This window comes from Babylonia areolata, chromosome 20 (assembly GCF_041734735.1).
Source record: "Babylonia areolata isolate BAREFJ2019XMU chromosome 20, ASM4173473v1, whole genome shotgun sequence".
Lineage (NCBI taxonomy): Eukaryota > Metazoa > Mollusca > Gastropoda > Neogastropoda > Buccinidae > Babylonia > Babylonia areolata.
The window spans coordinates 9144723-9172002 of NC_134895.1; the positions used below are offsets into that span (position 1 = coordinate 9144723).

A 27280-nucleotide genomic window follows, 5' to 3' on the forward strand; every position below is an offset into this window, starting at 1 on the left:
TCCGGCGAATCTTGTGTACTTGGTTTGTTTCGTTGTCAGACAACTGTGTCTAAACTAAAATGTTAAGTCTTTGAGTCTCATTTGTGAGATACCGCATGACCCGCACACCACAACTGGAAGGGAAAAAAAGATTAGGCAGAAGAATAACCAGCACACCAGTTAAAAACTGGTACACCGCTTTGCTGGCCAAAACCACTTTCAGTTTTGGTGTCGGCAATGGCGTCTGCTACAGACAACATGTTGATTTTGTGCAATGTACTAAGTGCCACCGTGATTCTGGCATGTTTAGTACTAAAAGTTCCTCAGATTTCCGCAGTTGTGAAGCAAGGAAGCAGCAAAGGGCTTAGCTTGAACAGTGTTCTCTTGGAGCTTTGGTCGTAAGTATAACTTCTACTAGACTGAAGTGGACGCGAGTTCACACACTGTGATACAGAGTGACTTGTGCAATGAAATCTAATTATGTTGGGGTCTCTTATCAGTTGGTCCTCCTTCCCCGCCCACTTAGTTGGTCGAAGCTGGTCGAAGCAGAAAAGTAGATGATTTCATGTTTCAGAATGAGTAGATCCAGAACAGTAACGCCCGAACGAGTTGAAATAACCATGCAGCTGAAAACCCATTCAATAGTATAATGACAGTTTCCAGCAGTTATCTTGCATGGTATCACAGTATTTTGTTCACATGGTTTCAGGTACAGTACAATGCTGACATATCACTATGCCATGAGTTACCCTCTGCCCACATATCTGGAATATGCTTTTCTTGTTCCTCAAGGTAAGTGTGGTCTTTAACTTCAAAATAATTGGGTCTGATAGTACCATATACATTTTAAGAAGTTGCACAATGCAAAATAACATCAAGTGCCTAAATAAGCATGTACACAAAGGTACTGTCATATCAGCTAACACCCATAAAATCTCTCATTGTATTTCCAGGCATGCACAGATTTATACTATAGTATACATGTGCACTTTCTCGTACATGTATAGATACAGGCACAGAAATTTGAGTGAGAAGCAACAGTACAGTGATTGTGCTATTCTGTGTATGTGTCATTCCATTTCCTGTGTATGTTTTAAATGATATATATCATTATTATTCTTTCTCAGGGCTGTCATGCATCAGCTGTGGAAGAAAAATCATATATTTCAGATTGTGGTCTTCTTTTGTTTGTTTGTATGTAATATTCGGACAATTAAGTGCGTGATTCTTGAAAAAAAAAAACCAAAAAACAATTCATAAAATAGCTATATTTTATTATACTTATGTGTGTGGGGAGGGGGTGGGACAGGGCAGGACAGGATTATTATGAGATACATAGACTGTTTTAAGTGGAAATGCATTGGGAATACAGATTTGTTTTCTGTTTACTTTTGCATGCTTGGCTGTAATAATTTCTGTTTAAATAGTGGAATGTCACATTAAGCTGGTGACTGGAGGGCCATACAATGAGAGAGTGGCTGGGAGAATGAAAGAATGAATGAATGAATGAATGAATCTTTATTTTCCAACGGTGAAGATATTAGCACTTTGGCCGACTTACACATCTGCCGTTGTTCTAAGAGACACACAAACATGTACGCATATAAAAGAGAGAGAGAGAGAGAGAGGGAGAGAGAGAGAGAGAGAGAGAGAGATGACATGAATTGCTCTCTGTTACAGACCTGGTTCTACTTACAGTTGTTCTTCATTCCAGAGGAAGCTTAACTACAAAAACTATACCGTTATTTAGTCTGTATCCTTTGTAAATAGGTAACACCAATGCCATACACAATATATACAATATATATATATATATATATATATATATATATATAAATAATATCCATCCAGAAAATTAAAAGCTATTGTTTTATACAAATGAAGTTTCTCGTGCCCTTGTGTTTAATCCTATGCTGGTGGTTTTGTATACGTGGGGATCAGCCCTAACAAAGAAGGGTGCACCATTTGTTTGAAACTGTAGTCATTCCCTTGTCAAGGTTGACAGATATGCTGTTGTGTGCTACGTACTGTTGACATTCCCTTGACTAGGTTGACAGATAAGCTGTGTTGTGTTACACGATGTAGACATTCCCTTGACTAAGCTACTAGATATGCTGTGGTGTGTTATGAACTGCAGACATTCCCTTGACAAGGTTGACAGATATGTCGTGTGTTATGTGCCGTAGACATTCCCTTGAGTAGGTTGGCAGATATGCTGTGGTGTGTCACACACTGTAGACATTCCCTTGACTAGGTTGACAGATATGCTGTGGTGTGTTACTGTAGACATTCCATTGACTGTGTTGCCAGATATGCTGTGGTGTGTCACACACTGTAGACATTCCCTTGACTAGGTTGACAGATAGGCTGTGGTGTGTCACACACCGTAGACATTCCCTTGACTGTGTTGACAGATATGCTGTGGTGTGTCACACACTGTAGACATTCCATTGACTGTGTTGCCAGATATGCTGTGGTGTGTCACACACTGTAGACATTCCCTTGACTAGGTTGACAGATATGCTGTGGTGTATCACACACTGTAGACATTCCATTGACTGTGTTGCCAGATATGCTGTGGTGTGTCACACACTGTAGACATTCCCTTGACTAGGTTGACAGATATGCTGTGGTGTGTCACACACCGTAGACATTCCCTTGACTGTGTTGACAGATATGCTGTGGTGTATCACACACTGTAGACATTCCATTGACTGTGTTGCCAGATATGCTGTGGTGTGTCACACACTGTAGACATTCCCTTGACTAGGTTGACAGATATGCTGTGGTGTGTAACACACTGTAGACATTCCCTTGACTGTGTTGATAGATATGCTGTGGTGTGTCACACACTGTAGACATTCCCTTGACTGTGTTGACAGATATGCTGTGGTGTGTCACACACTGTAGACATTCCCTTGACAAGGTTGACAGATATGTTGTGTGTTATGCGCTGTAGACATTCCCTTGACTAGGTTGACAGATATGCTGTGGTGTGTTACGCACTTGCTTTCCGGCTGGTTCCTGATCTGGTGTTGACTGCGTGCATTGTAAGCATTTTTTGGATCTGGAATGACGCTGCCTCCCCACCTTCATCCACTCCCCAATAGACACACACACCCTTACACACACACACACACACACACACACACACACACACACACACACACACACACACACACACACACGCTCACACACACACGGACACACACACACTCTCTCTCTCTCTCTCTCTCTCTCTCTCTCACACACACAAAACATTCACACACACCTCTTGTGCTCAGCCCTCCTTTTCCAAACCTATCTCTACATGTACAACCCTACCATACACTACTCTCTGAGACCCATTGGACTCCATCATGATGGATGACAGTGAATCTTGGAGAGCAGGGGAAAACAAGCAACCTCACAGTTACGGAACGACAAGGAAATCATCACAGAAAGAAAGACTCTCAGTGGTAGACTTAAGTGGCCATTCACACACACACAGACACTCAGAGACACATACACACACACACATGCATGCACACGCACATATCCATGCACACACACACACACACACACTAAGTGTAGTTATAACAGTAGGTACACATACAATCTCATCAACATATACACACACGCACACATACATGCACGCACGCGCGCGCACACACACACACACACACATGCTCAAAGGACAGGAGGCAAGTTAACAGTAAGCGATATAGCTGCACATTTTTAACGTCTCTGATCCCATCAGCCCTCACCCTGTTCACAAAAAGTCGAACCAAAATGTAAACGACTTTTTTCAAGATCTGTTTATTCTTTGGCATTCATGGGCTGCAGGGAAAAAATGGTCATGCATGAAAGAAAAAAAAGTATCCAAAATCAGGCAGTATGATTGCTTACCATACCTGTTTAGTATGTGATTGCTTACCATACTATTTTGATTGCTTACCATACCTGCTTAGTATATCTTACCGGCTTAGTGTATGATTGCTTACCATACCTGCTTAGTATATCATACCTGTTTCGTATATCATACCTGCTTAGTATATGATTGCTTACCATACCTGCTTAGTATACTTTTGAATAAATAAAACAAGCTTTGAAAAAAAGAAGAAGAGATGCTGATAGAGTGGCACCATGTGGCAGAGTGTGGTGGCCCCCGTGTCCATGAGCAGCAAGCTCCTGCAGATCCTGTCCATGGTGTCCACCAAGGATGCTGGCACCGTCAGTGCCACCACCTGGGCTCTGGCCACCTTTTGCACCCTGGGTACGTGTCCTGTTCAATCTTCCAGATACTTTCTTATGTACATACTTACTTACTTAATCCTCATCATTCCGGCTGGAGCATAAGAGGCCAACAGATCTTCTCCAGTCATTTTGGTCTTGAGTGGGTGTGCTGGTTTCATGGCAGGTCTTGCCTGCTGTTTTCATTGTCTCTTCCACAGTTCTTCTCCATGTGTAGTCTTCCAGATAATGAGAGAGAATTGTGAAAGAAAGATTAGTGCATGTGAGGGAGGCAGCAGGGCATCCTTCCTCCAAGTCCAAGAAAGGAAGATAATTGCACGCACTCCCCTATTTCTGCATAATACGTGAACATGCAAAACACTCTGAGTGGTCTTGTGTAGTGTCTGTTTTCATTGTTGTATGAAATGACTGCACACACACACACAAAGTCTTCTGGATACTGTGTCATCTCTGTGTCAGATTCTTTTTTTTGATTTTGTTAAATGAGTTGTGACATGGACTGCAAGTTCTTTCAAACGCCCAGGAAAATGATAATCCAGATTTTTCTAGGGTTAAAAATGTGAAGACTTGATCATGTGTTTGGGACTTGTGAAGTTTGTGTGTTTGATACCTCTGACTCTTCAGCTTTGAACATCGAATGGAGAAGTAGCAGTGAGTGAACAAAAACAGTGGGAGATATCATTGTTCTGTTGAAAGTATAATGAAATAAAAAGTAAATATAATATGAAATATTATGAAATAAAAAGTGGTTTAGCAGTGCATCTCATTTCATGGGATTGTAGGTGAAAGGTTGCTGAATGTCTTGAAGAATCCATGACCTTCCTGTTGGCATGCTTACAACTTCCTCTTAATGGCTGGTTGTTTTCTCATGTTGTTAAACACAGAGAGTTTCTGTAATTGTTTCTTGTTTTATGTTTGACAGTTTCACTTTCAAGAAGCTGTCAAAGCTCATGGATTGTGCAGAATATGCTTTACCACACTTTCTTAAGAACAAGAACAGAAAACTGGGTTTGGGTGGTAGAGCAGAAGTTAGGGGGGATGGGAGGGAGCAGATGTCAGAAGATTTGACATCGCTTGCCAAATACAGACTTAGTTTCTGAGAAAGGTATCTAGTCAGTGCTGAATGAAATTACTATCACATTGTATTTGATCGTGTTTCAGCACGGAGCATCACAACGCTGGTTCAGACAGGGGACATGGCAGTGCTGCTTAATTTTGCTGTCAGCTTCTCACTGAACGTCGCCATGACCACGATCATCATCTTCTATCGCGTTAAGAAACCCAAGAAAGAATAAGGTGCTGTTGGCATGTGTCAGTCAGGTGAAAGATGGAGCTTATTGGACCAACATTTGTTGTTGTGCAATATGTACGTGCACATGTGTGTACAGGTGTATATATGTGTGGGTTGTGTCCTTGAACGCTGATGTCAGCTCGTAGAATCATGACTCAGGGGATTTTTTTGCTTAAACTAGCCTACGCATTGGGAATACCTTATTGTTAGATTGAAAAACCTTTAAAAGTTTTTTTTTTTTGATAAATGTACTTTTTTTTTTTTTATCAACTTGGTTTGTGCGAATAAAATGTTTTTTCATCATGTGATGGTGCTTTCATGCAACACATGCATAATTTCAGTGACAGAAATAAATTGTCTTGTTAAAAATAGATCATGTGATGATGATGGTCGTGGCTTTTGCTATTAGTCTGACAAAGACACACATGTACATGACACATATCTGTATGTGTGTGAGAGAGAGGGGGACACACACATATATCAGCACGTATGTGTATGTGAGAGGGGGAGAGAGCGAGAGAGAGAGAGCTGCTGAAACAAGATGCGTCATGGAGTAATGTCACAACTCTCATTTGGTTTTTGAATGACACATCCACATCTCTTCCAGGTATTCTTTTCTTTATTGCATGCAGACACACATACACAAATCCCAGACAATGATTTCAGCTTTTTATTTATCAGTATACACATGATTTATTCTGTGAGTAATGAAACTGAATTTATGAGAGATGACAAGACATGCTCTATATTTTCATACACTCACTACATGGTGTGACGTGTCTAAATCAGATTGTGTACAACCTAACATGATCTACATTTACACATGCACTTTGTGAGCCAAGTTTACAAAAGCAGACGCTGCACTGAATGCAGACATTTCTACAATATTTGATACACAGTTCTACAGAACAGGACTAGTTTATGCTCTCTACACTCAATGATCAGCCAAGGTTTCAGTCTGACAAATCACAATGCATCACCCATGTCAACAAAGATTTCTCAGCTGAACCACAAATGAAGTTCTGCTTTGTTTGGAAAGCATAAATTTGAAAGTTCAATGTTAAGCATATATGGCTAAGTTTATATCAACTGAAAATCAATATATTTCTCATGATTGAGGAGCAAATTTGCACACACTGTAAACATGCAGGTTTGGCAACAATCATCAAAATAGGATGCGTCTTCATTCAGGTTGTATCACAATACTCATAATATTTAGCCAAAAACAAACAAGGTTTAGCAGATATATCTCTGTTCAGAGTTGCAGAATGTCAGTGTCAAGTGGCTGTTTTCATACCGATTATGAACTGTGTGCTCAAAGCTGATGTCTGCATGCCTGTGTATGTGTGAGAGAGGGAAATGGGTGTGGAGCTCAGAAGTCTGACCACTGAAGAAGTAAACAGAACTGCAGAGCCAATCACTTCCAACAATAACCAGTTGTGTGTGCATGTGTGCGTGCCTTGTATGTGTGCGCAAATGTGTATGTGTGCATCAGAACTTTCACAGTGTAAACCGACATTAAAAGAACCAGCATGGGGGGAAAGAAACAATCTGAACAACTCGCATGACTATTTCTAGAACAAGAGAAATACTAGCAGAGTAAACCTGCCAGTCTTTACCCAACATGACCAGCAATATAGCTAAACAGAAGCACTTTGAAAGAAAACAGCAACTAAGACTCATATGCAGACAACAGCCAATGTTATGTATGGCTTGTACTTAACTGCCATAAAGCCCTGAGATTTAAATAGCAGCTTTTAAATGACTAAATGCGATCAGACTTGTGCTCAGATGACTCCTCCAGCATTTTGAAAAACGCTTGTTGTTTGGCAAAGAACTCGATTTCAAACTATTGTTACATATACTTTTACATCAGACTCTTGGACTAGATTGCTGCACATTTTGCTATTGGGATGCTTTGCAAAATAAAGCACAAGCACAAGTTCGCCCCCTGTTATGCTGCAAGTCTGACAATAATACTTAAGAAACAAAGCAGAAGGAAGACAAGGCTTCAGTCTCCTAAACGAGACCCGGTCTAAACAATATCTGAGAAACCAGGTTTAAATGTACATGATTACATCACAGTCAGAATGCAACCAAAAACATTATCAGCCAGAAAAATCCTGGGTTTAAATGTATATGTTTACATCACAGTCAGAATGTAACCAAAAAATAACCAGAAAAAAACGGTTTAACCTTCGCTGGCTGTCGCTTTTGACTACACACGGAAGCTCATGTGGGTCGTCCATGACCCATACCTTTAAAGAGACAAAAACCTGTACATTCCTCCAAAGCTTGTGTGGGTCATGCACGACCCATATTTTGTAAAGAGACAAAAACCTGTATACTCCTCCAAAGCTCTTAACAAAATATAGAAAAGGAAAATATATCGTAACAACTGATTACACACACATGCGCTTGCACATGCACACACAGACTCACACAAACACATACACTCAGAAGAAACATGCTCACGCATTCACACACACACACACGCACACACAACTGATCACACACACAAACGTGCTCACGCATTCACACACACACACACGCACACACAACTGATCACACACACAAACGCATAACACCACATGCACATACATACAAATCCTACTTATGCACTCAGAGATAGAGACAAGAGAGAGAGAGAGATTGAGACAGAGACAAAGATGACTCATAGCATCCTATACACGCACAATCAAAGATATTCAGTCACACGGGTACATGCTGTTAGAGAAAGGGATGGAAGGGAGTTATAGCTGAAGACAGGCGAAAGGGACAGGGCGGGGAGGGGTGTGTGTGTGGGGGAAGGCGGGGGTGATGGGGGGGGGGAGGGGGTAGTGGGAGAGTAGTGGGGAAGTGAGGCTATTGAAAGTAAAACTTATTTATTTTCCTTCACTAATTGCAAATTAAACCTTCTGAAATCACTATTAAAAAGGTATGGGTCGTGGATGACCCACACGAGCTTTCGAGGGGTGACCACGTTTTTTCCTTTAAAAAGCGTGGGTCATACACGACCGACACAAGCATCCGTGTGTAGTTAAAACGCCACCTTTAATTACTTATAAACTAATTAATGAATTTAAAAAAATTTTTGGCAAAAGTTCGCCTTTTAGGCGTAGGAAGCATTTCTGTAATTTCATAGAAAAATATTAAGATTTGGCTGAGATATTTGCGTTTTGTACCCTTCTGGGTAGCCAGCGAAGGTTAAATGTACATGTTTACGTCACAGAATGTAACAAAAAGAGAGAGAAAGAAAAAAAAACAACCAAACAAACAAAAAAACCCACCATAGCAAGAGAAACCTGGGTTTAAAGGTACATTTTCATGTCACAGAATGTAACAAAAAAAAGGGGGGGCTTTTCTGCCTGAGAAACCAGGGTTTAAATGTTCATATTTACATAACAAAACGTAACCAAAATGATAAATGAATCAGTCACAAAAAAAAAAGAGAAAAGTTTAAATGAACATGCTTATGTCACAGGACATAAATAAAACTTTGACTTTTCAGCCAAAGAAGCGAAGGTTTAAATGTACATGTTTACATCACAGTTAGAACATAACCAAACAAGAGAGGCAAGGCCTTCAAGACTCACTTGTGATACACACAAAAAAAAAAATTTTAAAAAAAATCCCAGCTTTTTATGTATTGAGTATAATTTCAAAATGTAATGTTTAAGATGAGAAAGATCAGTTTAAAGCAAATTAACTCCCCTAGCATTAATTACAGAGTAATTTCCCTTCTTTACTATCTGCACCAAAACGTTTGCAAAATAAATAAAACTTCCATGCTTAGCAAAAGAAGTTCCTGTTTGAACAAAAAATGATAATAATGACTGCTCTTGTTGTTGGGTCAGAACATCAGATCAAACTGCCAAGTTTAGAGAATACAAAAAAATATAAATATAACAGTAAATGCAGTTTGCATATAATTAGGCTTCATTTTTTATTTTTTTGTGCCCATCCCAGAGGTGCAATATTGTTTTAAACAAGATGACTGGAAAGAACTGAATTTTTCCTATTTTTATGCCTAATTTGGTGTCAACTGACAAAGTATTTGCAGAGAAAATGTCAATGTTAAAGTTTACCACGGACACACACACACACACACACACACACACAGACAACCGAACACCGGGTTAAAACATAGACTCACTTTGTTTACACAAGTGAGTCAAAAATGGACTTTTTGTCCAAAGAAAGCAGGGTTTGAATTCATATATTTATCTCACAGAACATAATAAGAAAAGGGAGAACCTTTCAGGCAAAGAAACCAGGGTCCAGATGTACCCCCACAACGCCTTACATGTTTACATTACAGTCAGAACTTCACCAAAAAATGGACTTTTCAGCCAAAGAAACAACATGTTAATGTCAAAAATCATAATAATAATAAAAAAGAGAACTTTTCAGTCAGAGAAACCAGGGTTTAAATGTAGATGTTTGCGTCACAGAACATAAACCGAAACATGGACTTTTCAACCAAAGAAACCAGGGTTAAAATAATAATATTTATGTCACAAAATGTAATGAAAAACATTAACTTTTCAGTCAGACTTTTCAGCCAGAGAAACCAGGGTTTAAATGTATATATTTACCTCAAAGTCAAAATTTAACCTAAAGCACTGATAAAGAAGAACATCTGAGAACTAACAGAAATGAAACAGATGTTTGTCAACTTCCCCCCCCGAGGAAAAGCCTGTATAGCCATCTACCCACTTTTTGAGAGATTAATTTCATTCATTCATAATCCTCAAATACTGCCCAAGTAAACAGATTTCTGTCTCTCTCACATACATGGTGCAAGCACATACATGCTTCTAGTCATTCAAATATACACTCATCTTGTCATTCAAATACATCTCTTTCATCATAATGTTTTCAAACAATTGAAATGTCCAGTCACAGTCATAATTCATCATTGAATAGTGTATATCATATGGAATGAGATCGTATCACACTGGGTGTTATTTGGAAGCAGAAAGCGTAACATTTGAGAGAAGAAAAATCCAAGCAGTGAAAAACAAAGGAATGTTCAGTTCATATTACCAAGTATCAGCCAGATATATCAACAAAACATCTTATCCAGCAGAAGCAACAAGCAGCCATTCCTTAGAAGGAAAAGAAAAGCAAAGGATATTAATTTTTTTTAGTTACTAAAATGTGTAATTTCAATGCTGTTCATAAATTCATATCATGTTTGGCATCAACTGGAAAAGGGAAGCATACCAATTTCATAAATACACTGAAATATCAGCCATATCAATTATTGCCCAATTTTTCTTCATTTAATTGTTTAGGATGAGGGAGGGTTGATGACACACACTTTGTGAACAATATCTATTGTCAATCACAGAAATGTAGCTAACAACAAGGCAGAAAATCAGATCCAATTCTGAAAAAAAGTACAGATACTTCCAGCAAATCTGTTTTCAACGTATGAAGAAAATCAGATCCTATTCTGATGAAAAAAAAAAAAAAAAAAGAAGAAAGTGCAGATACTTTTCAGGTGTGAAGAAAGAGATTCCAGAGTGTACTGGACAAGACACATGAACGGTGGAACACCAGATCTGCTGATCAAAGTGGTCCCTCCACAGCAACAATGAAATGAAACAACAAACAACAATTTTTCATGCTTCACAGGCTTTTTCTTATTTCATGAATAACAAGGACCCCCTTACAAAGCTTTTTGGGGTTGTATTTTTGTTTTGTTTTTTTTGGTGTGTTTCTTTTGGTTATTTTGTTTTGTTTCTGTTTGACTTTTGGGGGTTGGTGGTGGGTTGGTGGGGGGTAACACTGACTTTTCATTTGGAGAATAAGGCATTCCCAGTCCATTATATGTTTCAAGCAGGCCCATTATATTTCACTGTATTTGTTAGTTAGAGAGAAGTTTCCCAAGTTTTCATTCATGCAAATTATTTCACCTCCAAAAAACAACAACAACAAGGATACACTGAGCAATGGCACACTTTCCTGCTTGCTTACAACAATGCAACAGAAAGGTTTTAGTAACCTCAATCTTAGCTGTCTGTGGCTTCCCAACAGTGGGACCACAGCAACTGATACAAGCCATCCCACAATGAAACGCACGACTGCTGAGACTTGACAGTAGCTGTACCCACATAGACTCGAAAGGTAAAGCGAACTAACAAAGTGTGTCAGATATCGCTCTCAAAGGATCTATCAAAGCACTGTAATAAACTCCTTCAACAACAGTGCACTCATCCCACTGATGAAAACACATTTTTTCTCTTTTCTTCTCACTGGTTTCTTGTCTGTTCACAATAAAGTGATTTGGACATGTATGCATTCATTCTTTTCAGCACACACATGCACACTCACACAATGGGTGTGGAGAATGAGTGAGGGACTGGACGTGGGGAGGGGATGGGGTGATAAGAACACAGCAGAGTTGAACAAACCATATGTGATCACAGACAACAAACAAACATTCTGTGCCAGTCCTTATCCACTGCTGTCAGCTGTCTCTTGCATAATGCATGGGCAAGCATGTATGTCATTTGGGTGAGAGAGTGCATGCTCTGAACATGTGATGTATGGCATTTGTGATGTCTGCATTTGTACACATATTCCTGAGCATGTGAATGTACATTATTATCCTCTGTACCTTTCACAAGAACAGATGAACTAAGGATGATTCCTTTCCAAGGAAATGTCTAGCGTAAACACAGACACAATAATCATAAACTAGTCATTCTCATAATATATTGCTGCACATAAAAAATGACTCAGAGGGCATGGCTCATGGAAATGAACAACACTGCTGATGACAAACAGTGGGAAACACTCTCACACACACACACAAACACACATGCACTCATTTGAACTAGCACACAACAGCACACACATACTAATTTATCAAAGACAGCATTCTTGATGTATGGGTGTATGTCCTTGAAACTGCATATCTATCCATTTGTCCTTCACTTCTAATACTTTATGGGATTCCTACCCCTGTAAATCAGAAATCCTACATTAGTAACCATGGTGTCAAGTGGAGAAATCCCCCAATCTAAAAACACACCTTTTTGTGTCTTTTTCATGTCTCTTTCATATCTCTTAAATATGTCTTTCATGTACTTTAAATATATCTGTGCCATGTCTCTTAATTAAATATGTCTCTTTCATGTCTCCCAAATATGTCTCTTCTATGTCACTTAAATGTCTCTTCCGTGACTCTTAAATATTCAAAATCCTGAAATACATCTTACTAATATCATTGATTCCGAAAACACTGTGAGTGATGCACTATCATCAGCAAACATCCAAAGGTCATGTTTGACATGAAGCAATGGAGCTGACTATTATCCCAAGAATGCAACAGTGCAGTTGTTTTTTTTGCCCCTTATATGCTTATATGCTTTACATCTTGCAAACAACCCCCCACACTGATCCAATCCACCATGCACTACACATAAATTGCAGAAACTGTCAGTGTATACATTTATATGCCCACTCGCACTCACAAATGTTTAGAAAGAACATTCAAGGAAAACATCCAACACACAAAATACAATGAATCAGTGGCAATCAACAGAGGAGAAATCAACAGACGAGGAAACAGATTAAAGACGAATGAAGGAACGTCTGCAGCATCCCCTGGAACAAACAGCTCTCACAGACACTGACTGTTCCGTTCACATTCCCTACAATGGCAGATTTGTGAGGGAAGCACTGTCAGTGGTGCCTGGGGAATTCTCAGAACTTCTCTACCATCACACACTGCTGTAGGAAGAGGGGTTTGCTGCACTGGTCTGGCTGGCTGGGTGCCTGTGCTGTGGTGATGGAGGCTTAGCGTGTGGCGCCCCAAATGATCAGTGCCAAGATGCCCACAATCACCAGGACGATCACAATAATGATGCACATCTTCCGGCGTGACTTTTGCTGCACACAAGACAAAACTTCAAAAATCAAGGAGCATATTCATTGTTGTCAGTAAGAAGCATAGTTGATGGTGTACTGCGTATGTTAACCAGAACAGAAACTTGTAAAATCAAGGAGCATAATCACTGCTGTCAGTATGGACCCAAGCTGATGGTGTGCTTAATCTGAACAGGCACTACAGAACACCACCAAATTGATTAAGTAGCAGTGCAAGATGTGTGGCCTGGCATTGGCACGAAGTCTGCAGCAGATGAATGTAGTTGTGGCTGTGTATTGGGGGACTGTGTAAGAGTAGTTTCACTGAAACAATGCAGATAATGACCAAAAAAAAGACAACAACAACCAAAAAAAAAAAAAGGGAGAAAAAGAATCAGTCAGGAATTAGCAGGATTCTGGTCTCTGGGATTTGCACAGCCCTGCAACTTAAAGCCCACCAACCTGTTTGTCCACCTGGCACCAAAACAAAAGAAATGCAGGTGAAGAAAAAATTGTCCACCCCTTTCTAAAATTCATTCTTCTCATTTACCTGCATTTTAATAGGAGAAAAACTTGAAAAAGCCGTCCTGAAGCAGCTCAACAATCACCTTTGTTTCAACAATCTCATCCACCCATTTCAGTCTGCCTATCGCGCTGACCACAGCACCGAAACCACTCTCCTCCACATCCTGAACAACCTACTGCTAGCGTCGACTCAGGACAGATCTCCCTTCTCATTCTTCTCAACTTGTCAGCCGCCTTTGACACGATAGACCATTCAATCCTTCTTTCCCGTCTTCATTTTATATTTGGCATCAACGGCACTGTTCTAAACTGGTTCAAATCTTATCTCACTGATCGATTTCAGTCTGTCATTGTTGATAATTTCCTGTCTGAACCCGTTAAAATCGAACATGGAGTCCCACAGGGATCTGTTTTAGGCCCAGTGCTCTTCACACTGTACACTGCTCCTCTCGCTGAAATTATCAACCGCCATAATGTCAGTCATCATTCTTATGCTGATGACACTCAACTCCAGAAGAGTGATACACCTGAAAAACTGTTGTCGCTCTTGCAAGAAACATCTAACTGCTTCCTGGATATTCAAAATTGGATGACTCTAAATAAGTTACAATTGAACGCGGACAAAACTGAAGCAATGATCATAGGAACTAAACAAAAACTCTCTTCCATTACAACTAATACAATCAAACTTGGCAGTACATCCATCCCTCTGTCCACTTCAGTCAGGAACCTCGGCGTTGTCCTTGACAACACACTGTCCATGCAAACATTTATCAATCAGACATGTCAATCCTGCTACTGTCAACTGCGGCGCATCAGTTCCATCCGGAAATATCTGTCCACTGACGCAACATCTAGACTTGTCGTTTCTCTCATTCTCTCTCGCCTTGACTACTGTAACTCTCTATTGTCTGGTTTGCCTGCCTCATCCATTCAGTCCCTTCAGCGCATACAAAATTCTGCTGCCCGACTCGTCCTCAGAAAGAAAAGATCTGAGCACACCACTCCTCTTTTGCAACATCTCCACTGGCTCCCTGTCTCACACCGAATAAAGTACAAGATCAGCACTCTATGCTACAAATGTATTCACAAATCAGCCCCTTCCTATCTCTGTGGCTGCCTTCACCTCTACACTCCATCTCGCTCACTACGATCAGCTTCGGATCCACTCCACTTACACATACCCAGATTCAAACTCTCGACTGTTGGCCACCGTTCTTTCTCTGTCTCTGGACCTTGCAATTGGAATGAACTTCCTCTTTCGCTTCGTCAAGTCTCCACACTCAGCTCTTTCAAGTCTGGCCTTAAAACCCACCTCTTCCCAAAATCGCCTCCCTTCCCTGCCTCTTCCTTGTCTTTTTAGATTTTTTTTTCTTTTTTTTTTTTTTTTTTTTTTCAGTTTTAGAGTTATGCTTGCGTGAGAATGACTGGTGCGAAAGCGCTTTGATTTGTTTATGCACAAGATTTAGCGCTATATAAGTACCATTATTATTATTATTATTATTATCTCTCTTGATACATTCTCTAATAAAGAATTTTAGCCTTTTTTTTTTAAGGATCCATAATGTTTTTAACCCTGTCAAAACCAAATGATTTTTGGTCACAGAGGGTAATAATAACAAAATTCCAGCATGCAAACTATTGCAATAAAGATGCATAACGCATACTTTTTGGAAAGAAAAATAAATGGCTATCAGTTTCTGACAGTTTTAACATGTGCTTAACATGTTATATATTTAATATTTAGGTGCAGAGAACAAACTCCCTAATATAGCTGTGTATGTGAGTGCCTGTACATGTGTGTATGTACATGTGAGAGAGAAAGGGAGACAGAAAAAGTGAGTGTGTGTGTTGCAGCTCTGAGTGTGTTTATATATGTATTTGCATGTGAGTGTGTCTAAGTGCAAGTGCATAAGTGTTTGTTCATTTGTGTGCATGTGCACATGTGTATTAGTATATATGCATATGCCTACATCAAGGTAGAAAACACTTAGCATGCCCATCAATAAATATCCATGTCTGGCCTATGTCACCTTTCATGCCAACACAAACACTTCACAAAAATACATGAGAAAAATCCTTGTAGTTGAATGCATTTATGGTACTGTAAAATAATAGTACCACTGTGAAGTTAACAGGAACTTCTTTAATGCATGATCAAACAAAAACTGTACCAGCAACATCTACACATGCAAACTGCTGCTAGCCAAAGGAACAGGTAGAAGAGAAAGAGACCGAGAGAAAGAAGAGAGAAAAAGAGCACCTCACTCACCCAACCACATGGAGGAAACAAAGGAGAGAAACAACTGGAGAAAGATGAGACATACATGCAAACAAGAGAACAACAAAACAACAAAACAAAATCAAACCTACTTGCAACCAAAAAGCAAGCATGCAGGCTGGAAGACATCCAAGCAGCTAAAAGCTTATTCTTTTCTTCTTTTTTTTCTTCAACTTTGCAAGACAGAAACGGCGATGATGATAGCAACCACAGCCAAAACAGTGAGCAAAATAATCAACAGGCACTGAGGCACCATTTCTTGCATAGGGCCTTGGACTGCAACAGAGGAAGACACAACACAAGGCAATGAACCGCAAAGAGAGCAAAAAAAAGCCCTTCTGCTGTGTACTGCTGCATGCTCAAGACACCTGGCATTTGATGTACCAGGTTCACAGAAAGTTAAGGACCACGTGGAAACTGGTACATTTTTGAGGGCATGGTGAAACGATAGTGAATTTCTAGCAAACTGGTGTATGCAGCTGCTGTAATGAGTACCACTCATAACCACCGGTGCTTTCTTGCACATGCGTTTCCATTTCTTATGATAAAGAACCACAGCATATGTTTATAAACTAATGAAATTTTTTTCAAGCTGAAAATGGTGCATGTGTGCCTAATACAGATTTTCATTGGGAGACCAGTTATACACAGCATGCACAATTCTAATTATTTCTCCTCTTTTTTTTTTTTTTTTTACATTCCAAGAAAACAAGTGTGCTTTTATAAAGTGGTCCTGAACAATTTGTGAACCCTTTAGTTAAGGATGCGTTTGTATTGTTTTCCTTGTTGCTTTCATAACATGGTCCTTAACAGTTTGTGAAAGTCGTAAGTCAAGGTTCAGTTTGTACTGTGTTCCTTGTTGTTTTCACATTAATCATAAAAATCTGGTATCTTTGAAGCATGACTGGGTAACTCTCTCACTTACAATGTCTGAAAATACAAACACCCACTAAATAGTGATGAGCAATCAATTTTTGCTGAAGTATCTTTTTATATTAAAAATTCAGTGTTGCACTGAATGCAAATGTGATAAACACTATGATACATACATCGTGTAAACATGTCACTGCCTGCATCAACAACAAACAACAGACAGCTATGCATGTCCAATTCACCACACATGTTCTTTGAACTGGTGTACATTTAACTGCTAATCATCATAACTGTAGAATTGGTGAGATTTTATCTTCAAATCATGTCACGGCACCATAATTTAACCAGGCTTAAGTAAGTCTTTGTAAGTAATCACTGTATATCATATAACCCTTGTTGCAGTAATTTTTAACGACAACACACAGTCATCCTTGTGGTTACTTGTCATCATCATGATCATTATTGTCAATGCAGTTTTAGTGAGAAGACTCCTTATGTACATTCCTGGGGTCATATAATTTAACGGTGGCAGTGCATTTTGTCATGTAACAATGGAAGGTCCCTGTAATACCTGGCTGCCATTGATCAGCAGCTGTGGAGAGAGGCATGACTACATCTGACCTCTAATCATTGTTCTCTTTCTGTACAGTGTATTCATTTGCAATTCATCCTTTTTTGCTTGAAGTCCAGCTGACCACACAAGGCCATACATTTGCACTTGTAAACATGAAATGTAAAACATGACGGACACTGAAACACCTTGTCTACTTCTCCCTGTCCTTTTATTAGCATGCTAACAGGGCTCAACAAACATTCCCCCCTTACTGCTCAGTTTATCTGGTACTCAAATCTAAAAGAACAATGATGGGCAGATATTGGCAACTGAACCAAAGATGTGGTGTCAAACATTATTTACACACCATCTGTTAGAGCTTGATCTATTTTCTAAGTGATAACACATGTTAAAACACACACACACACACACACACACACACACACCAGGGCACTGCTAATATAAGTTTCAGTTTCAGTAGCTCAAGGAGGCGTCACTGCGTTCGGACAAATCCATACACGCTACACCACATCTGCCAAGCAGATGCCTGACCAGCAGCGTAACCCAACGCGCTTAGTCAGGCCTTGAGAAAAAAAAAGTAAACAAATAATAGATAAATACATAAAAAAGAACTACTAATAAATAAATAAGACAACACTGATCATAAATAAGCAAATAAATGTAAAACATGCAGACACACATTCACACATACACACACATATGCATAACAGATATGCACCAAACATGCAGTTTCACAGATATGAAAGCACAATCAAATACACATCAACGTACATGAGCCCCAACACACACACACACACATTACCCTGCACCCCCTCTACCCCCCATCCTCCACACACTCATTTCTAGGCTACGTATCGCAGCTTCCATGACACACACACACACACACACAGAGGCACACTTACTTGTACAAGCATACACACGTACACCCATATCCCCCACCCCCAACCCCACACACATATATACAAACATATATATATGCACACTCGCACGCTCCAATATTCCGTTGCTCCCACAGTCTAGGCATGCATACACACACATACCAGCTAGTATAAGCTTAATACTTTTCAATCAAATTCAAGCCATGCTTCATTACAGCAAACAAAAACAGAGAGACAAAGACAGGAGAAGACAGTAAGCAAATGAACCCACATATATAATGATTACACACACATACACACATGCATGTGCACGGCCATGCATGCATGTACACGGCCACACTACAATAATATGCCTTTCAAAAGACAAAGAGCACACATGCCCAGAGCCCACCTGATACTCCATGGCTTTACTCAGCTGTGACGTTCCCTCTTGCACGGACATCTGGGCACTGTCAATGTTGGCCTCTATACTGTCTGCAACACCAAACCACAGGTTACAGGTGACAAGTCTTGGGTCCACACATTCCCATTTCCCAACTGAGCATGAATACCATGTCAATCTTATATTTTCACCTGTAAAAAGTGAAATGTTTATTGCTTGCTTGTCCAAATTTTACATTGTTATGACAATTTTTAAGTTTCATTGTTGTGAAAAATCTTAAGTCATGAATTTAGTTTTTATGATGTGTTTGGAGATGAGTGTGGTGTTTCTGGTGTACTGATCCAGACTAGGGAGAGGAACAGTGTTTCATTTTGTGACTTCAGTTTGACCTTTTGTGCCAAAGGTTGTCTCGCTGATGCTCTTTGTGTGCTGCATCGTTTTACAGAAAACGTTAAATGTGTACAAGCATCCATTACATCTCTTTCTGAAACACATGTACACACACAAATACTAACACATACACTCACATTTACATAATTACAAGTGCATACACACAAACACCCTCTTACACAACAACATAGGGATGCACAAAGCATGGGTCACAACAGATGCACAATGTACATGTGATTCATTCAAATCCCCAACCTTGAATTCACTTACATCTTGTGCATGAGATATAGCCTTTAAATTTTCTGTTTGTGGATTCAGATACCATTCAAGATGCCAGCAAACACATACTGACACACAAACAAACACACACAAGTGCATAAACGCTATTTTCAATTTCTCAAGGAGGCATCACTGCCTTTGGACAAATCCATATATGACACACCACATCTGCTAGTCAGATGCCTGACCAGCAGCATAACCCACAGCGCTGGTCAGGCCTTGAGTGCATGCATACATATTCTGTGTTCCTATCAGAGGGATTTCTTCTACTGAATTTTGCTGAAGGACAACACTTACGTTGCCATGGGTTCTTTTTCAGTGTGCCAAGTGCATGTTGCACATGTGACCTCGGTTTATCATCTCAACCAAATGACAAGAAGCTCAGTTGGATTTTTCCTGTCAAACCTGGAAGAAAGGGCGAGACTGGGATTCACACCCAGACCCTCACGGACTCTGTATTGGTAGATCTGCAGGCCCTGGAGACACCACAGTGGCAAACAATCTTTGCAAGCTGTGCCAGTGGGACTGCTGCTCACATAAACAAAGTAACTCTTTTATTCACTAACGTACACATATACACACGCACACACATAAACATACCAAGAGTCTCTCCTTGCTGATGGACCAGCATGCCTAGGTCCTTGAAAATGGTGTTGACGTCCGAGATGTCATTCTGAAAAGAATATAGTCCAAGAAAGTTAGGCCACTTACATACAACAACCAGAGAAAAAGGCAATAGTTCATAAACGCTGCACACACAAAGTTTTATTACTGTTGCTCACTGTGTGACAGTTCCACAAACATCCATTCCCAGCAATACTACCAAATATCACACTGAACAATCCTATCCTTTTGACAGTTCCACTAAAGGCCCAGTTGGGGGGTGGACTGCAGAGGAAGACAATATTGGTGCTTCAAATCAAATTAAATCATGTTGCTTATAGCCCAGCCAACCACAAAGGGGCCATCATACTGGTGCTTCATCTCATTTCCAATTCAAAATTTCACTGTGACACTCACTTCCAGCTTTCTGATGGCGTCTTCCCGTTCCTGCAGTGACTCCAGGTCCACGTCTTGCTCCATCTGCAGAACTTCCCGTGTTTGAGAGTACCTGGCACACACAAGTCACTATTCAGTAATAATAATCATAGTCATAATGGTATTTATGTAGCACTATATCCAGAAAACTGTTGTAGGTTCTTTACAAAACACATACATAACACAGTAGAGGCAAGGCCTTTATAATTCACGTGTCACACACACACACACACACACACAAACATACACAGAGGAGAAAAGACATGTTCACTCACACACAAGAAAAGAGGAATCATATGCTTTAATGCACACCTTACCAAAAAAGTTCATCATGACCACAAGATTCACAAATCACAGGCTGATCCCATATATTCCTCCACACCCACCCATACCCCTCCCCAACCCACCCCCAACAAGGAAAAATAAAACAGTTTGTAAGGGTTAGGTGTTTCTTTTGCAGGAGAAAAGACAATGAAATTAAATTCTTACCCTGGAGTTGCCATCTCAGTCTGTTTCTCATAGTCGTCTTGGAAAGGTGGCTGAGGAGAAAAAGACAAAAAAAATCATGCTGAATATCAACCAAACCTCGATTAATATCATAGATAAAGACAGATAAAGAAGTTGATTATACAAGAAAAGCACGAGAGAGAGAGTGAAAGAGAGAGACACAGACAACAGAGAAAGGGACAACAGACAGAGAACTCAGACAGACAGAAAGACAGACAGACAAAAAAACAAAAACAAATAAAGAGTTTGTCCACAAGTGTATGGTTGTACATGTAACTGAATACATATTGTGTCTACATGTACACAAGTTATCATATCCATTCATTATTAGTTTGGCCACTGTTGCAGATATACCTGACTTCACAGACATAAAAGCAGCTTTGAAAAAAGAAACTCAGTTAAATTGTCAGAAGTTAATTTTCAAAATTCCTCAATGATCACAAATTGTTAATGAATATCTTTTTTTATCAATCACTATTCTAAAAGTTTTCCATCAAATCTGTATTGTATATGAAAAGATGCATTGTATGCCTATCATGTACAACTTCCTCAATATGCCCCTCTTTTCACCCCTCTTGCGAGTAATAAAGATATCGTTCACATATTTTTTCAAGAACATTTTCCCTGCTAAAAGTGCATGCACTTACACATTCACAATCAAGGTTTCAATCATTTTCTACAGTTCCTATACAAAGATTCAAAATGTGAATGAACACTCACACACTGCACATCTCCCCAACACATACATACATACATTTGCAAACATTTCACACCCTTTACATGTGCACATACCTACAAATTCACAACACACAAGCACACACACAAACCTGCAATCACCTGCAAGCACACACACACAAACTTGCAATCACCTGCATATACCAATAAATTCTCAACACACACACGCACACATCAATTTGCAGACAATTACCTGATAGATGCCAGATTGTGCTCGAGCCCTCCGCACACTGGCACGCATTTTGTCCACTGCATCCCGTTGCACTGCCTGGAAGGACTTCAGCAGGTTGCTGAACTCTTCCGTGAACCGCTCCTTCTGCATCTTCCATTGTCTCTGCCGACACCATGGTGTAAGTGTGAGTGAGTTGGTTTGAGTGTGCACACACATGCATATGTGCATGCCTCTGTGTGTGTGTGTGTGTGTGTGTGTGTGTGTGTGTGTGTGTGTGTGTGTGTGTGTGTATTTTCAGAATTATTCCCTGAAACCTTCAGTCCATTTCATCTTGTGTAAAAGCACACTGACACATTCAGTTCTAATGGTGTCTCATGTCTTTTAACTTACTGCTCATGAGAGAAATACACTTTGTAATTCTGGATATCAAATGTAACTGTAGTTGTAGCTTAGTAAAAGACATGAAGTCAACAAATTGTTTTTTTCTCTCTGCACTCAAAGACAAGAATGGCAAGTGGAGGAGTGACATCATGCAACACAGGTTGTTCAGCCACAATCAGCTCATCAGTGAAAAAAACATATATTTGTCTGCCTGTACATTTAAAACAAGAATTATCCTGAAAATATACATGGTGTCAAAAGATTCTGATTTACGTAAACTTTAACCCTTTGAGCCCTGACCACCGCTTTACCGGTGGTAGGGAGGGGTGGCATAATGCCTGGCCACCGGTTGAGCGGTTCGTAAACACTTGTCTCGTGTTTTTCTATTGGTTGACTTATATTGAAGAGCCAATCAGAAAAACCGTAATATTCTGACATCAGCGAATGTAGTACCAACATTGCCGCGCCTTTTCACTGTGTTTTGTGCATGTGCTTTGGATAAAAAAGATCGATTTCTACCATGAAGCGTGCAGAGTCTCAACCTGACACGCCTCCTTTGATCAACTGATTCTGCATGCTCAGATTCATTTTCAACATCACTATCTGTAGCAAAAACATCTGATTCGAATTCCACCTCACTATCAGAGTAATCATTGTCATACTCTACTTCCGATAAATCATCAAGCATATCAATTACTTGCTGCGTTGTGTACTGTCGTTTTCTCACACGTTTTGTCCCTGATTTCTGCCCTGACAGGCCAGGCTGAGACTCTGCATGCTTCAAGTGTTTACGCACCGTTCAACCGGTGGCTGGGCAATATGTCATTTTTCTCTGCCACCGGTAAAGCGGTGGTCAGGGCTCAAAGGGTTTAATACCAATTATTTGCAAATTTTGGCTCAGGAGCTCAGGCAGAAGGGTTAAAATTGCTCAGGAACTCAGGGCTCAAAGGGTTAAATTTCCACTGAAAAAAGGCACAAGAAAATTCATATTTTTTCTCTCCACACTCAAACAAAGAGAAGAATGGCAAGTGGAGGAGTGACAACACACAGTACAGATCATACAGCCACAAGAGAGTGGAGTTGACGGCGACAGTGAATGTTCAAATATTTCATGCCCATAAGCTGATGCATGAATCTTTTGAACTTTGGCTTAGATCGCAGATCAAATTAACATTTACTAACAGCAGTCATGATGTGTACTGCCACATCATCAGCTGACGTAAAATTGCTTAGCATCCATTCCCATGTTTGTACCGACTGATTGCATGTTTGTGCCAATATGTGAACTTTGTGTGTATATGCTAGGTGAGTCAACAGTGAAATAGAAACTGAGAGAGAATAAAGGAAACGCCTATAAAAGAAAAACAACAACATTCTCATCATTCAAAAAAAAAAAAAAAGAAAAGTATTCTGTATTCTCAAACACTGCCACACTTCAGAGGAGGTATGAATGCAAAGTACATCCCCTTACATTCTTCAACCACCATAACTTTCATGAAGAAAAAAATGGAAAAGAATTAGAAATTAGAATGTTAAACCCCTCTCACTTTCAGACTGTTTAAGAAAAAACGAAACAAGCAATGGGTGTGAAGGAAAAGTAAATGTTCTTCGCGCACACTCAATTGCATGGCATTAACGCACATGCACACCCACACACACCCAGGCCTGATTAGAGGCAATTCAACACTGTTTACAGTTAATACCAGTGTGGTGACAATTTTTTTCTGGTCTTACGACATAACTTATTAGTTTGGAAGTCAAAAGTTGTTGAAAGCACCTACATGTTCTGGGGTGGAAGGAGGCAGATGCAACTGGGAAAGCTCCTTGAGCTTACTGCTGGTTTCTTTGTGCAGTTGGTTGGTGTAGTGGATGGTCTGTTCCCTATAACATCCATAAAACACTACTACAATCACCTCAAAAGCACATCAAAATAATGAACATTGACCACAATGCATCCTTCCAGAAAACAAAAACAAAAAAAACGGATGGCCAATGTCCACAAGACATCGCTAAATTTCATGTGAAAAACCAATCAAAATAATAAACAATGTCCACTGTCCACAGTATAATTCCATCCAAAAAATAAAAATATGAAATGGAGCAAATAGTTGTCTGCAGTTCATGGCAATTTCACCAGCCTTTAAATTCTACACAAAGGTAATAAGCTCAAATTATGAGATAAAAGTGCTAATGTGAAAGAAATGATAATGATGACCTTTTTGCTTTTTCTGATGTTTGTCCACTTCAAAAAGCAAGGGTAAAATAACTAACTTTGAATAATCCCTTTATCAAAGTTAGGCAGATCAATGTGATCAAAAACCTGATGCCATGCCTAAAACAAGATTATGCAACAAGAATGGCAAGATTCTTTCTTCATGTAACATTCAGGCCAGGTTTATACCTGTCCTTAAAAGTAAGAAAATGGAAAAAAGCACCTTGAGTCACATGTTTTTCAAACAGAAAAGTGGAACTGAACTTCAGAGACTGATTCAATGATATTCTGTTCAGAAAACCAATCTACAAAGCCAGTGATTATTTGTCCTATTCTGGGTCAGGGCACATATTTTTCTCCTCTCTTTCTCTTCATCAATAACACCATGACAAGTGGTCTGGATACCAGTCTCTTGGATAAGCCAGAAATGGCACGCTAAATCCAACTCACACTCTGGTGCGGACTTCTTCCGAATCCTGTGGCGTACCAATCTGAGCAACCAGGTTCTTGACCAGTGTCACTGGAAAACAAGAGGCAGTGTAACCAATTTCAACAAAACTGAAGAAATCGCCTTTTTCCTTTCACTGTATACCCATTTCCTTGCGTGTAATGTAAGCTGATAATTCCACCACCACCCCACAGTCTGTGACTGACAGAGACAAAATAAACAATATGTTCTCTGTCACTGTGCTATTTTCAACAAAATCTGCACGAATGGATTGTAGGGTTATAAATTAAGGACTAACACTGGCATCCATCTCAGGTGATGTGGCTGGTATGGTAAGATGAGAAGGTGTCAGAGGACAGGGGGCATGAATTATGTCTATATCCACCTTGTGATTCAAACTCTCAATTTTCTGCATGTAAGCTCAGAACTCAATTAGCTGAACACTTGGGCACCAGACTACAGGGCAAAAAGGCATTGCCCTTGTAAGACTTTGCACTGTTGCCCAAGTAATTTTGTAATGGAAAAACACATCATTTCGCTTAAGAAGTTTGAGTGAGAGAAACAGAGACAAGGAGGGAAATAAAGAAACAGATTGAAAGAAAAAAGAGACAGAGTTAAACACAAAGACAGACAGAGACAGAAATAAAGAGACAAACATAGAGAAGCAGGAGAAATGCTCAAATACTTCAGATGACAATACAGCCACATACCATTTTGTGTAATTTTCTGAATATTCTGGGCGATCTTCTGTGACAGACTAGTGAAATCAGACCCGGCACTATCTGTAACGAAAAAAAGAGAAACATACAATGATACACTGTGAGCTGACATACACACACAAATGAACTCTTCACATTGTATGTCACCTTTGTTACATTTTTATAATTTATGCAAAAATTACAAAAATTTGTGTATACAAACACTGACTGAATTAATGCAAACTATAATGAGTGAATGAATCAATCAATGGACTCAAAATGTTTTCTGCTATATTTTCTGTACAAAATTTTTGTATCAAGCAAATGTTCCCACTAACTCATAGACAAGCATACACCACAGCACCAGAATGTGACACACAGACACAGTGTAGCATGTGATACACACAAATGTCAACATGCAAACAGCATGTGTGGACAATAACACACACACAAACATGCAAATACACATGAAATCGATAGTTTATCAGAATAGGATATCAGACATGAGCACATCAAATAATGAAAGGGAAGGGGAAAAAAAACTTGTATCTCAAAGATTTCTTTACTCTTTTTCCTTTGCATGTGCATGATCACCCCACTCCTTTCAAGAGCCAGAAACATCACATAAGACTTTAAGAGACAATATATGTTCTTTTATGAAATATCTCAGTATAAAAACAAAAACAAACCAAACAAACAAGCATGATAATGATGTGTCTTGACAATGACAATCAAAACAATGATGTCAAGATGTTCCATGGGCCGTTTCTACACATACACACACACAAAGCAAAACTGTTTTACACTGCTGGATGCTCTCTTCAAATAGCTGGTGGAACAACTGGCCAGAAAAATGAATGACAGCCACACATACCTCTGGCACCTGCACCACCTTGGTAAGAGTCAAATCCATCAAAAGAACCCCTGCCGTAGGAAGCCATGGTGATCTTTCACACCCAACAACACCACAGCTAAACCGTGATGTAGGCTCAACCGGTCTGTGTATTGCAATCCTCAGCAAATGTTGTCTCTAATTCATGACAGCCAGCAAAGATCTGGGAAACAAAAAGAAAAGACGTTTGTTTCTTTGGCTAATTACATTTATCACTATTTCAAAATGACTGATGTGAAGAACTTATTAAAATAGTGTTTTTACAATACTCAGCATACATCAGTGATTAACATCAGGATAAGCTTACAGCTGAGGCAAATAGCACACTGAGAGTTGTATCTGTGTATGTTCAATGGTTTCTCCACTGCAATGGGAATTCATTCACAGTTCCATTGTTTTTGAAGGACTATGACTCCAAACTAGGAGTCAAATTTGCACTGGCTCTCAATGCTTTTGGGGGTCATCCCACCACTGGCTGTCCAAAAGCCCTCTTGGCCGAGAGAGTGGGGATTAAGTTGGGCAAGCCACTCTTCACTATAATCAAATTATAACCCAGACAGGACAGCAGTTGACCCCACTGCTGTTCTCGTGGTCACAGTCAAACACACTTGCTATCATACATGCACACATG

The 27280-nt window shown here is 39.7% G+C and overlaps 2 protein-coding genes across 4 annotated transcripts in view; one reads left to right on the top strand and one right to left on the bottom strand.

Moving 5' to 3' along the window:
* Positions 1 to 9739, top strand: LOC143295029 (solute carrier family 66 member 3-like). The gene is made up of 6 exons (XM_076606572.1): positions 1 to 377; positions 689 to 771; positions 1660 to 1732; positions 2963 to 3029; positions 4114 to 4234; positions 5374 to 9739. The coding sequence occupies exons 1-6, from the start codon at positions 217 to 219 to the stop codon at positions 5505 to 5507; spliced, it is 639 nt and encodes a 212-aa protein (XP_076462687.1). The 5' UTR covers positions 1 to 216; the 3' UTR covers positions 5508 to 9739.
* Positions 6159 to 27280, bottom strand: part of LOC143295027 (syntaxin-7-like) — a 25909-nt gene continuing 4787 nt past the window's right edge. For all 3 annotated transcript variants that reach the window (XM_076606569.1, XM_076606571.1, XM_076606570.1), the window contains 10 exons: positions 26632 to 26812; positions 25770 to 25841; positions 25062 to 25131; positions 24181 to 24280; positions 22040 to 22180; positions 21094 to 21143; positions 20587 to 20677; positions 20167 to 20239; positions 18907 to 18989; positions 6159 to 13408 (listed from right to left, as the gene is read on the bottom strand). In XM_076606569.1, coding sequence (XP_076462684.1) covers positions 13316 to 13408; positions 18907 to 18989; positions 20167 to 20239; positions 20587 to 20677; positions 21094 to 21143; positions 22040 to 22180; positions 24181 to 24280; positions 25062 to 25131; positions 25770 to 25841; positions 26632 to 26698 — 840 coding nt within the window. In that variant the 5' untranslated portion in view covers positions 26699 to 26812 and the 3' untranslated portion in view covers positions 6159 to 13315. The remainder of the gene's footprint in view (positions 13409 to 18906; positions 18990 to 20166; positions 20240 to 20586; positions 20678 to 21093; positions 21144 to 22039; positions 22181 to 24180; positions 24281 to 25061; positions 25132 to 25769; positions 25842 to 26631; positions 26813 to 27280) is intronic.

Excerpts from the sequence above, each read along its gene's own strand:
- LOC143295029 (XM_076606572.1), top strand. The coding sequence starts at position 217 with ATGGCGTCTGCTACAGACAACATGTTGATTTTGTGCAATGTACTAAGT. Across the intron at positions 378-688 it reads GTTCTCTTGGAGCTTTGGTC|GTACAGTACAATGCTGACAT; the intron begins GTAAGTATAACT and ends ACATGGTTTCAG. Across the intron at positions 4,235-5,373 it reads GGCCACCTTTTGCACCCTGG|CACGGAGCATCACAACGCTG; the intron begins GTACGTGTCCTG and ends ATCGTGTTTCAG.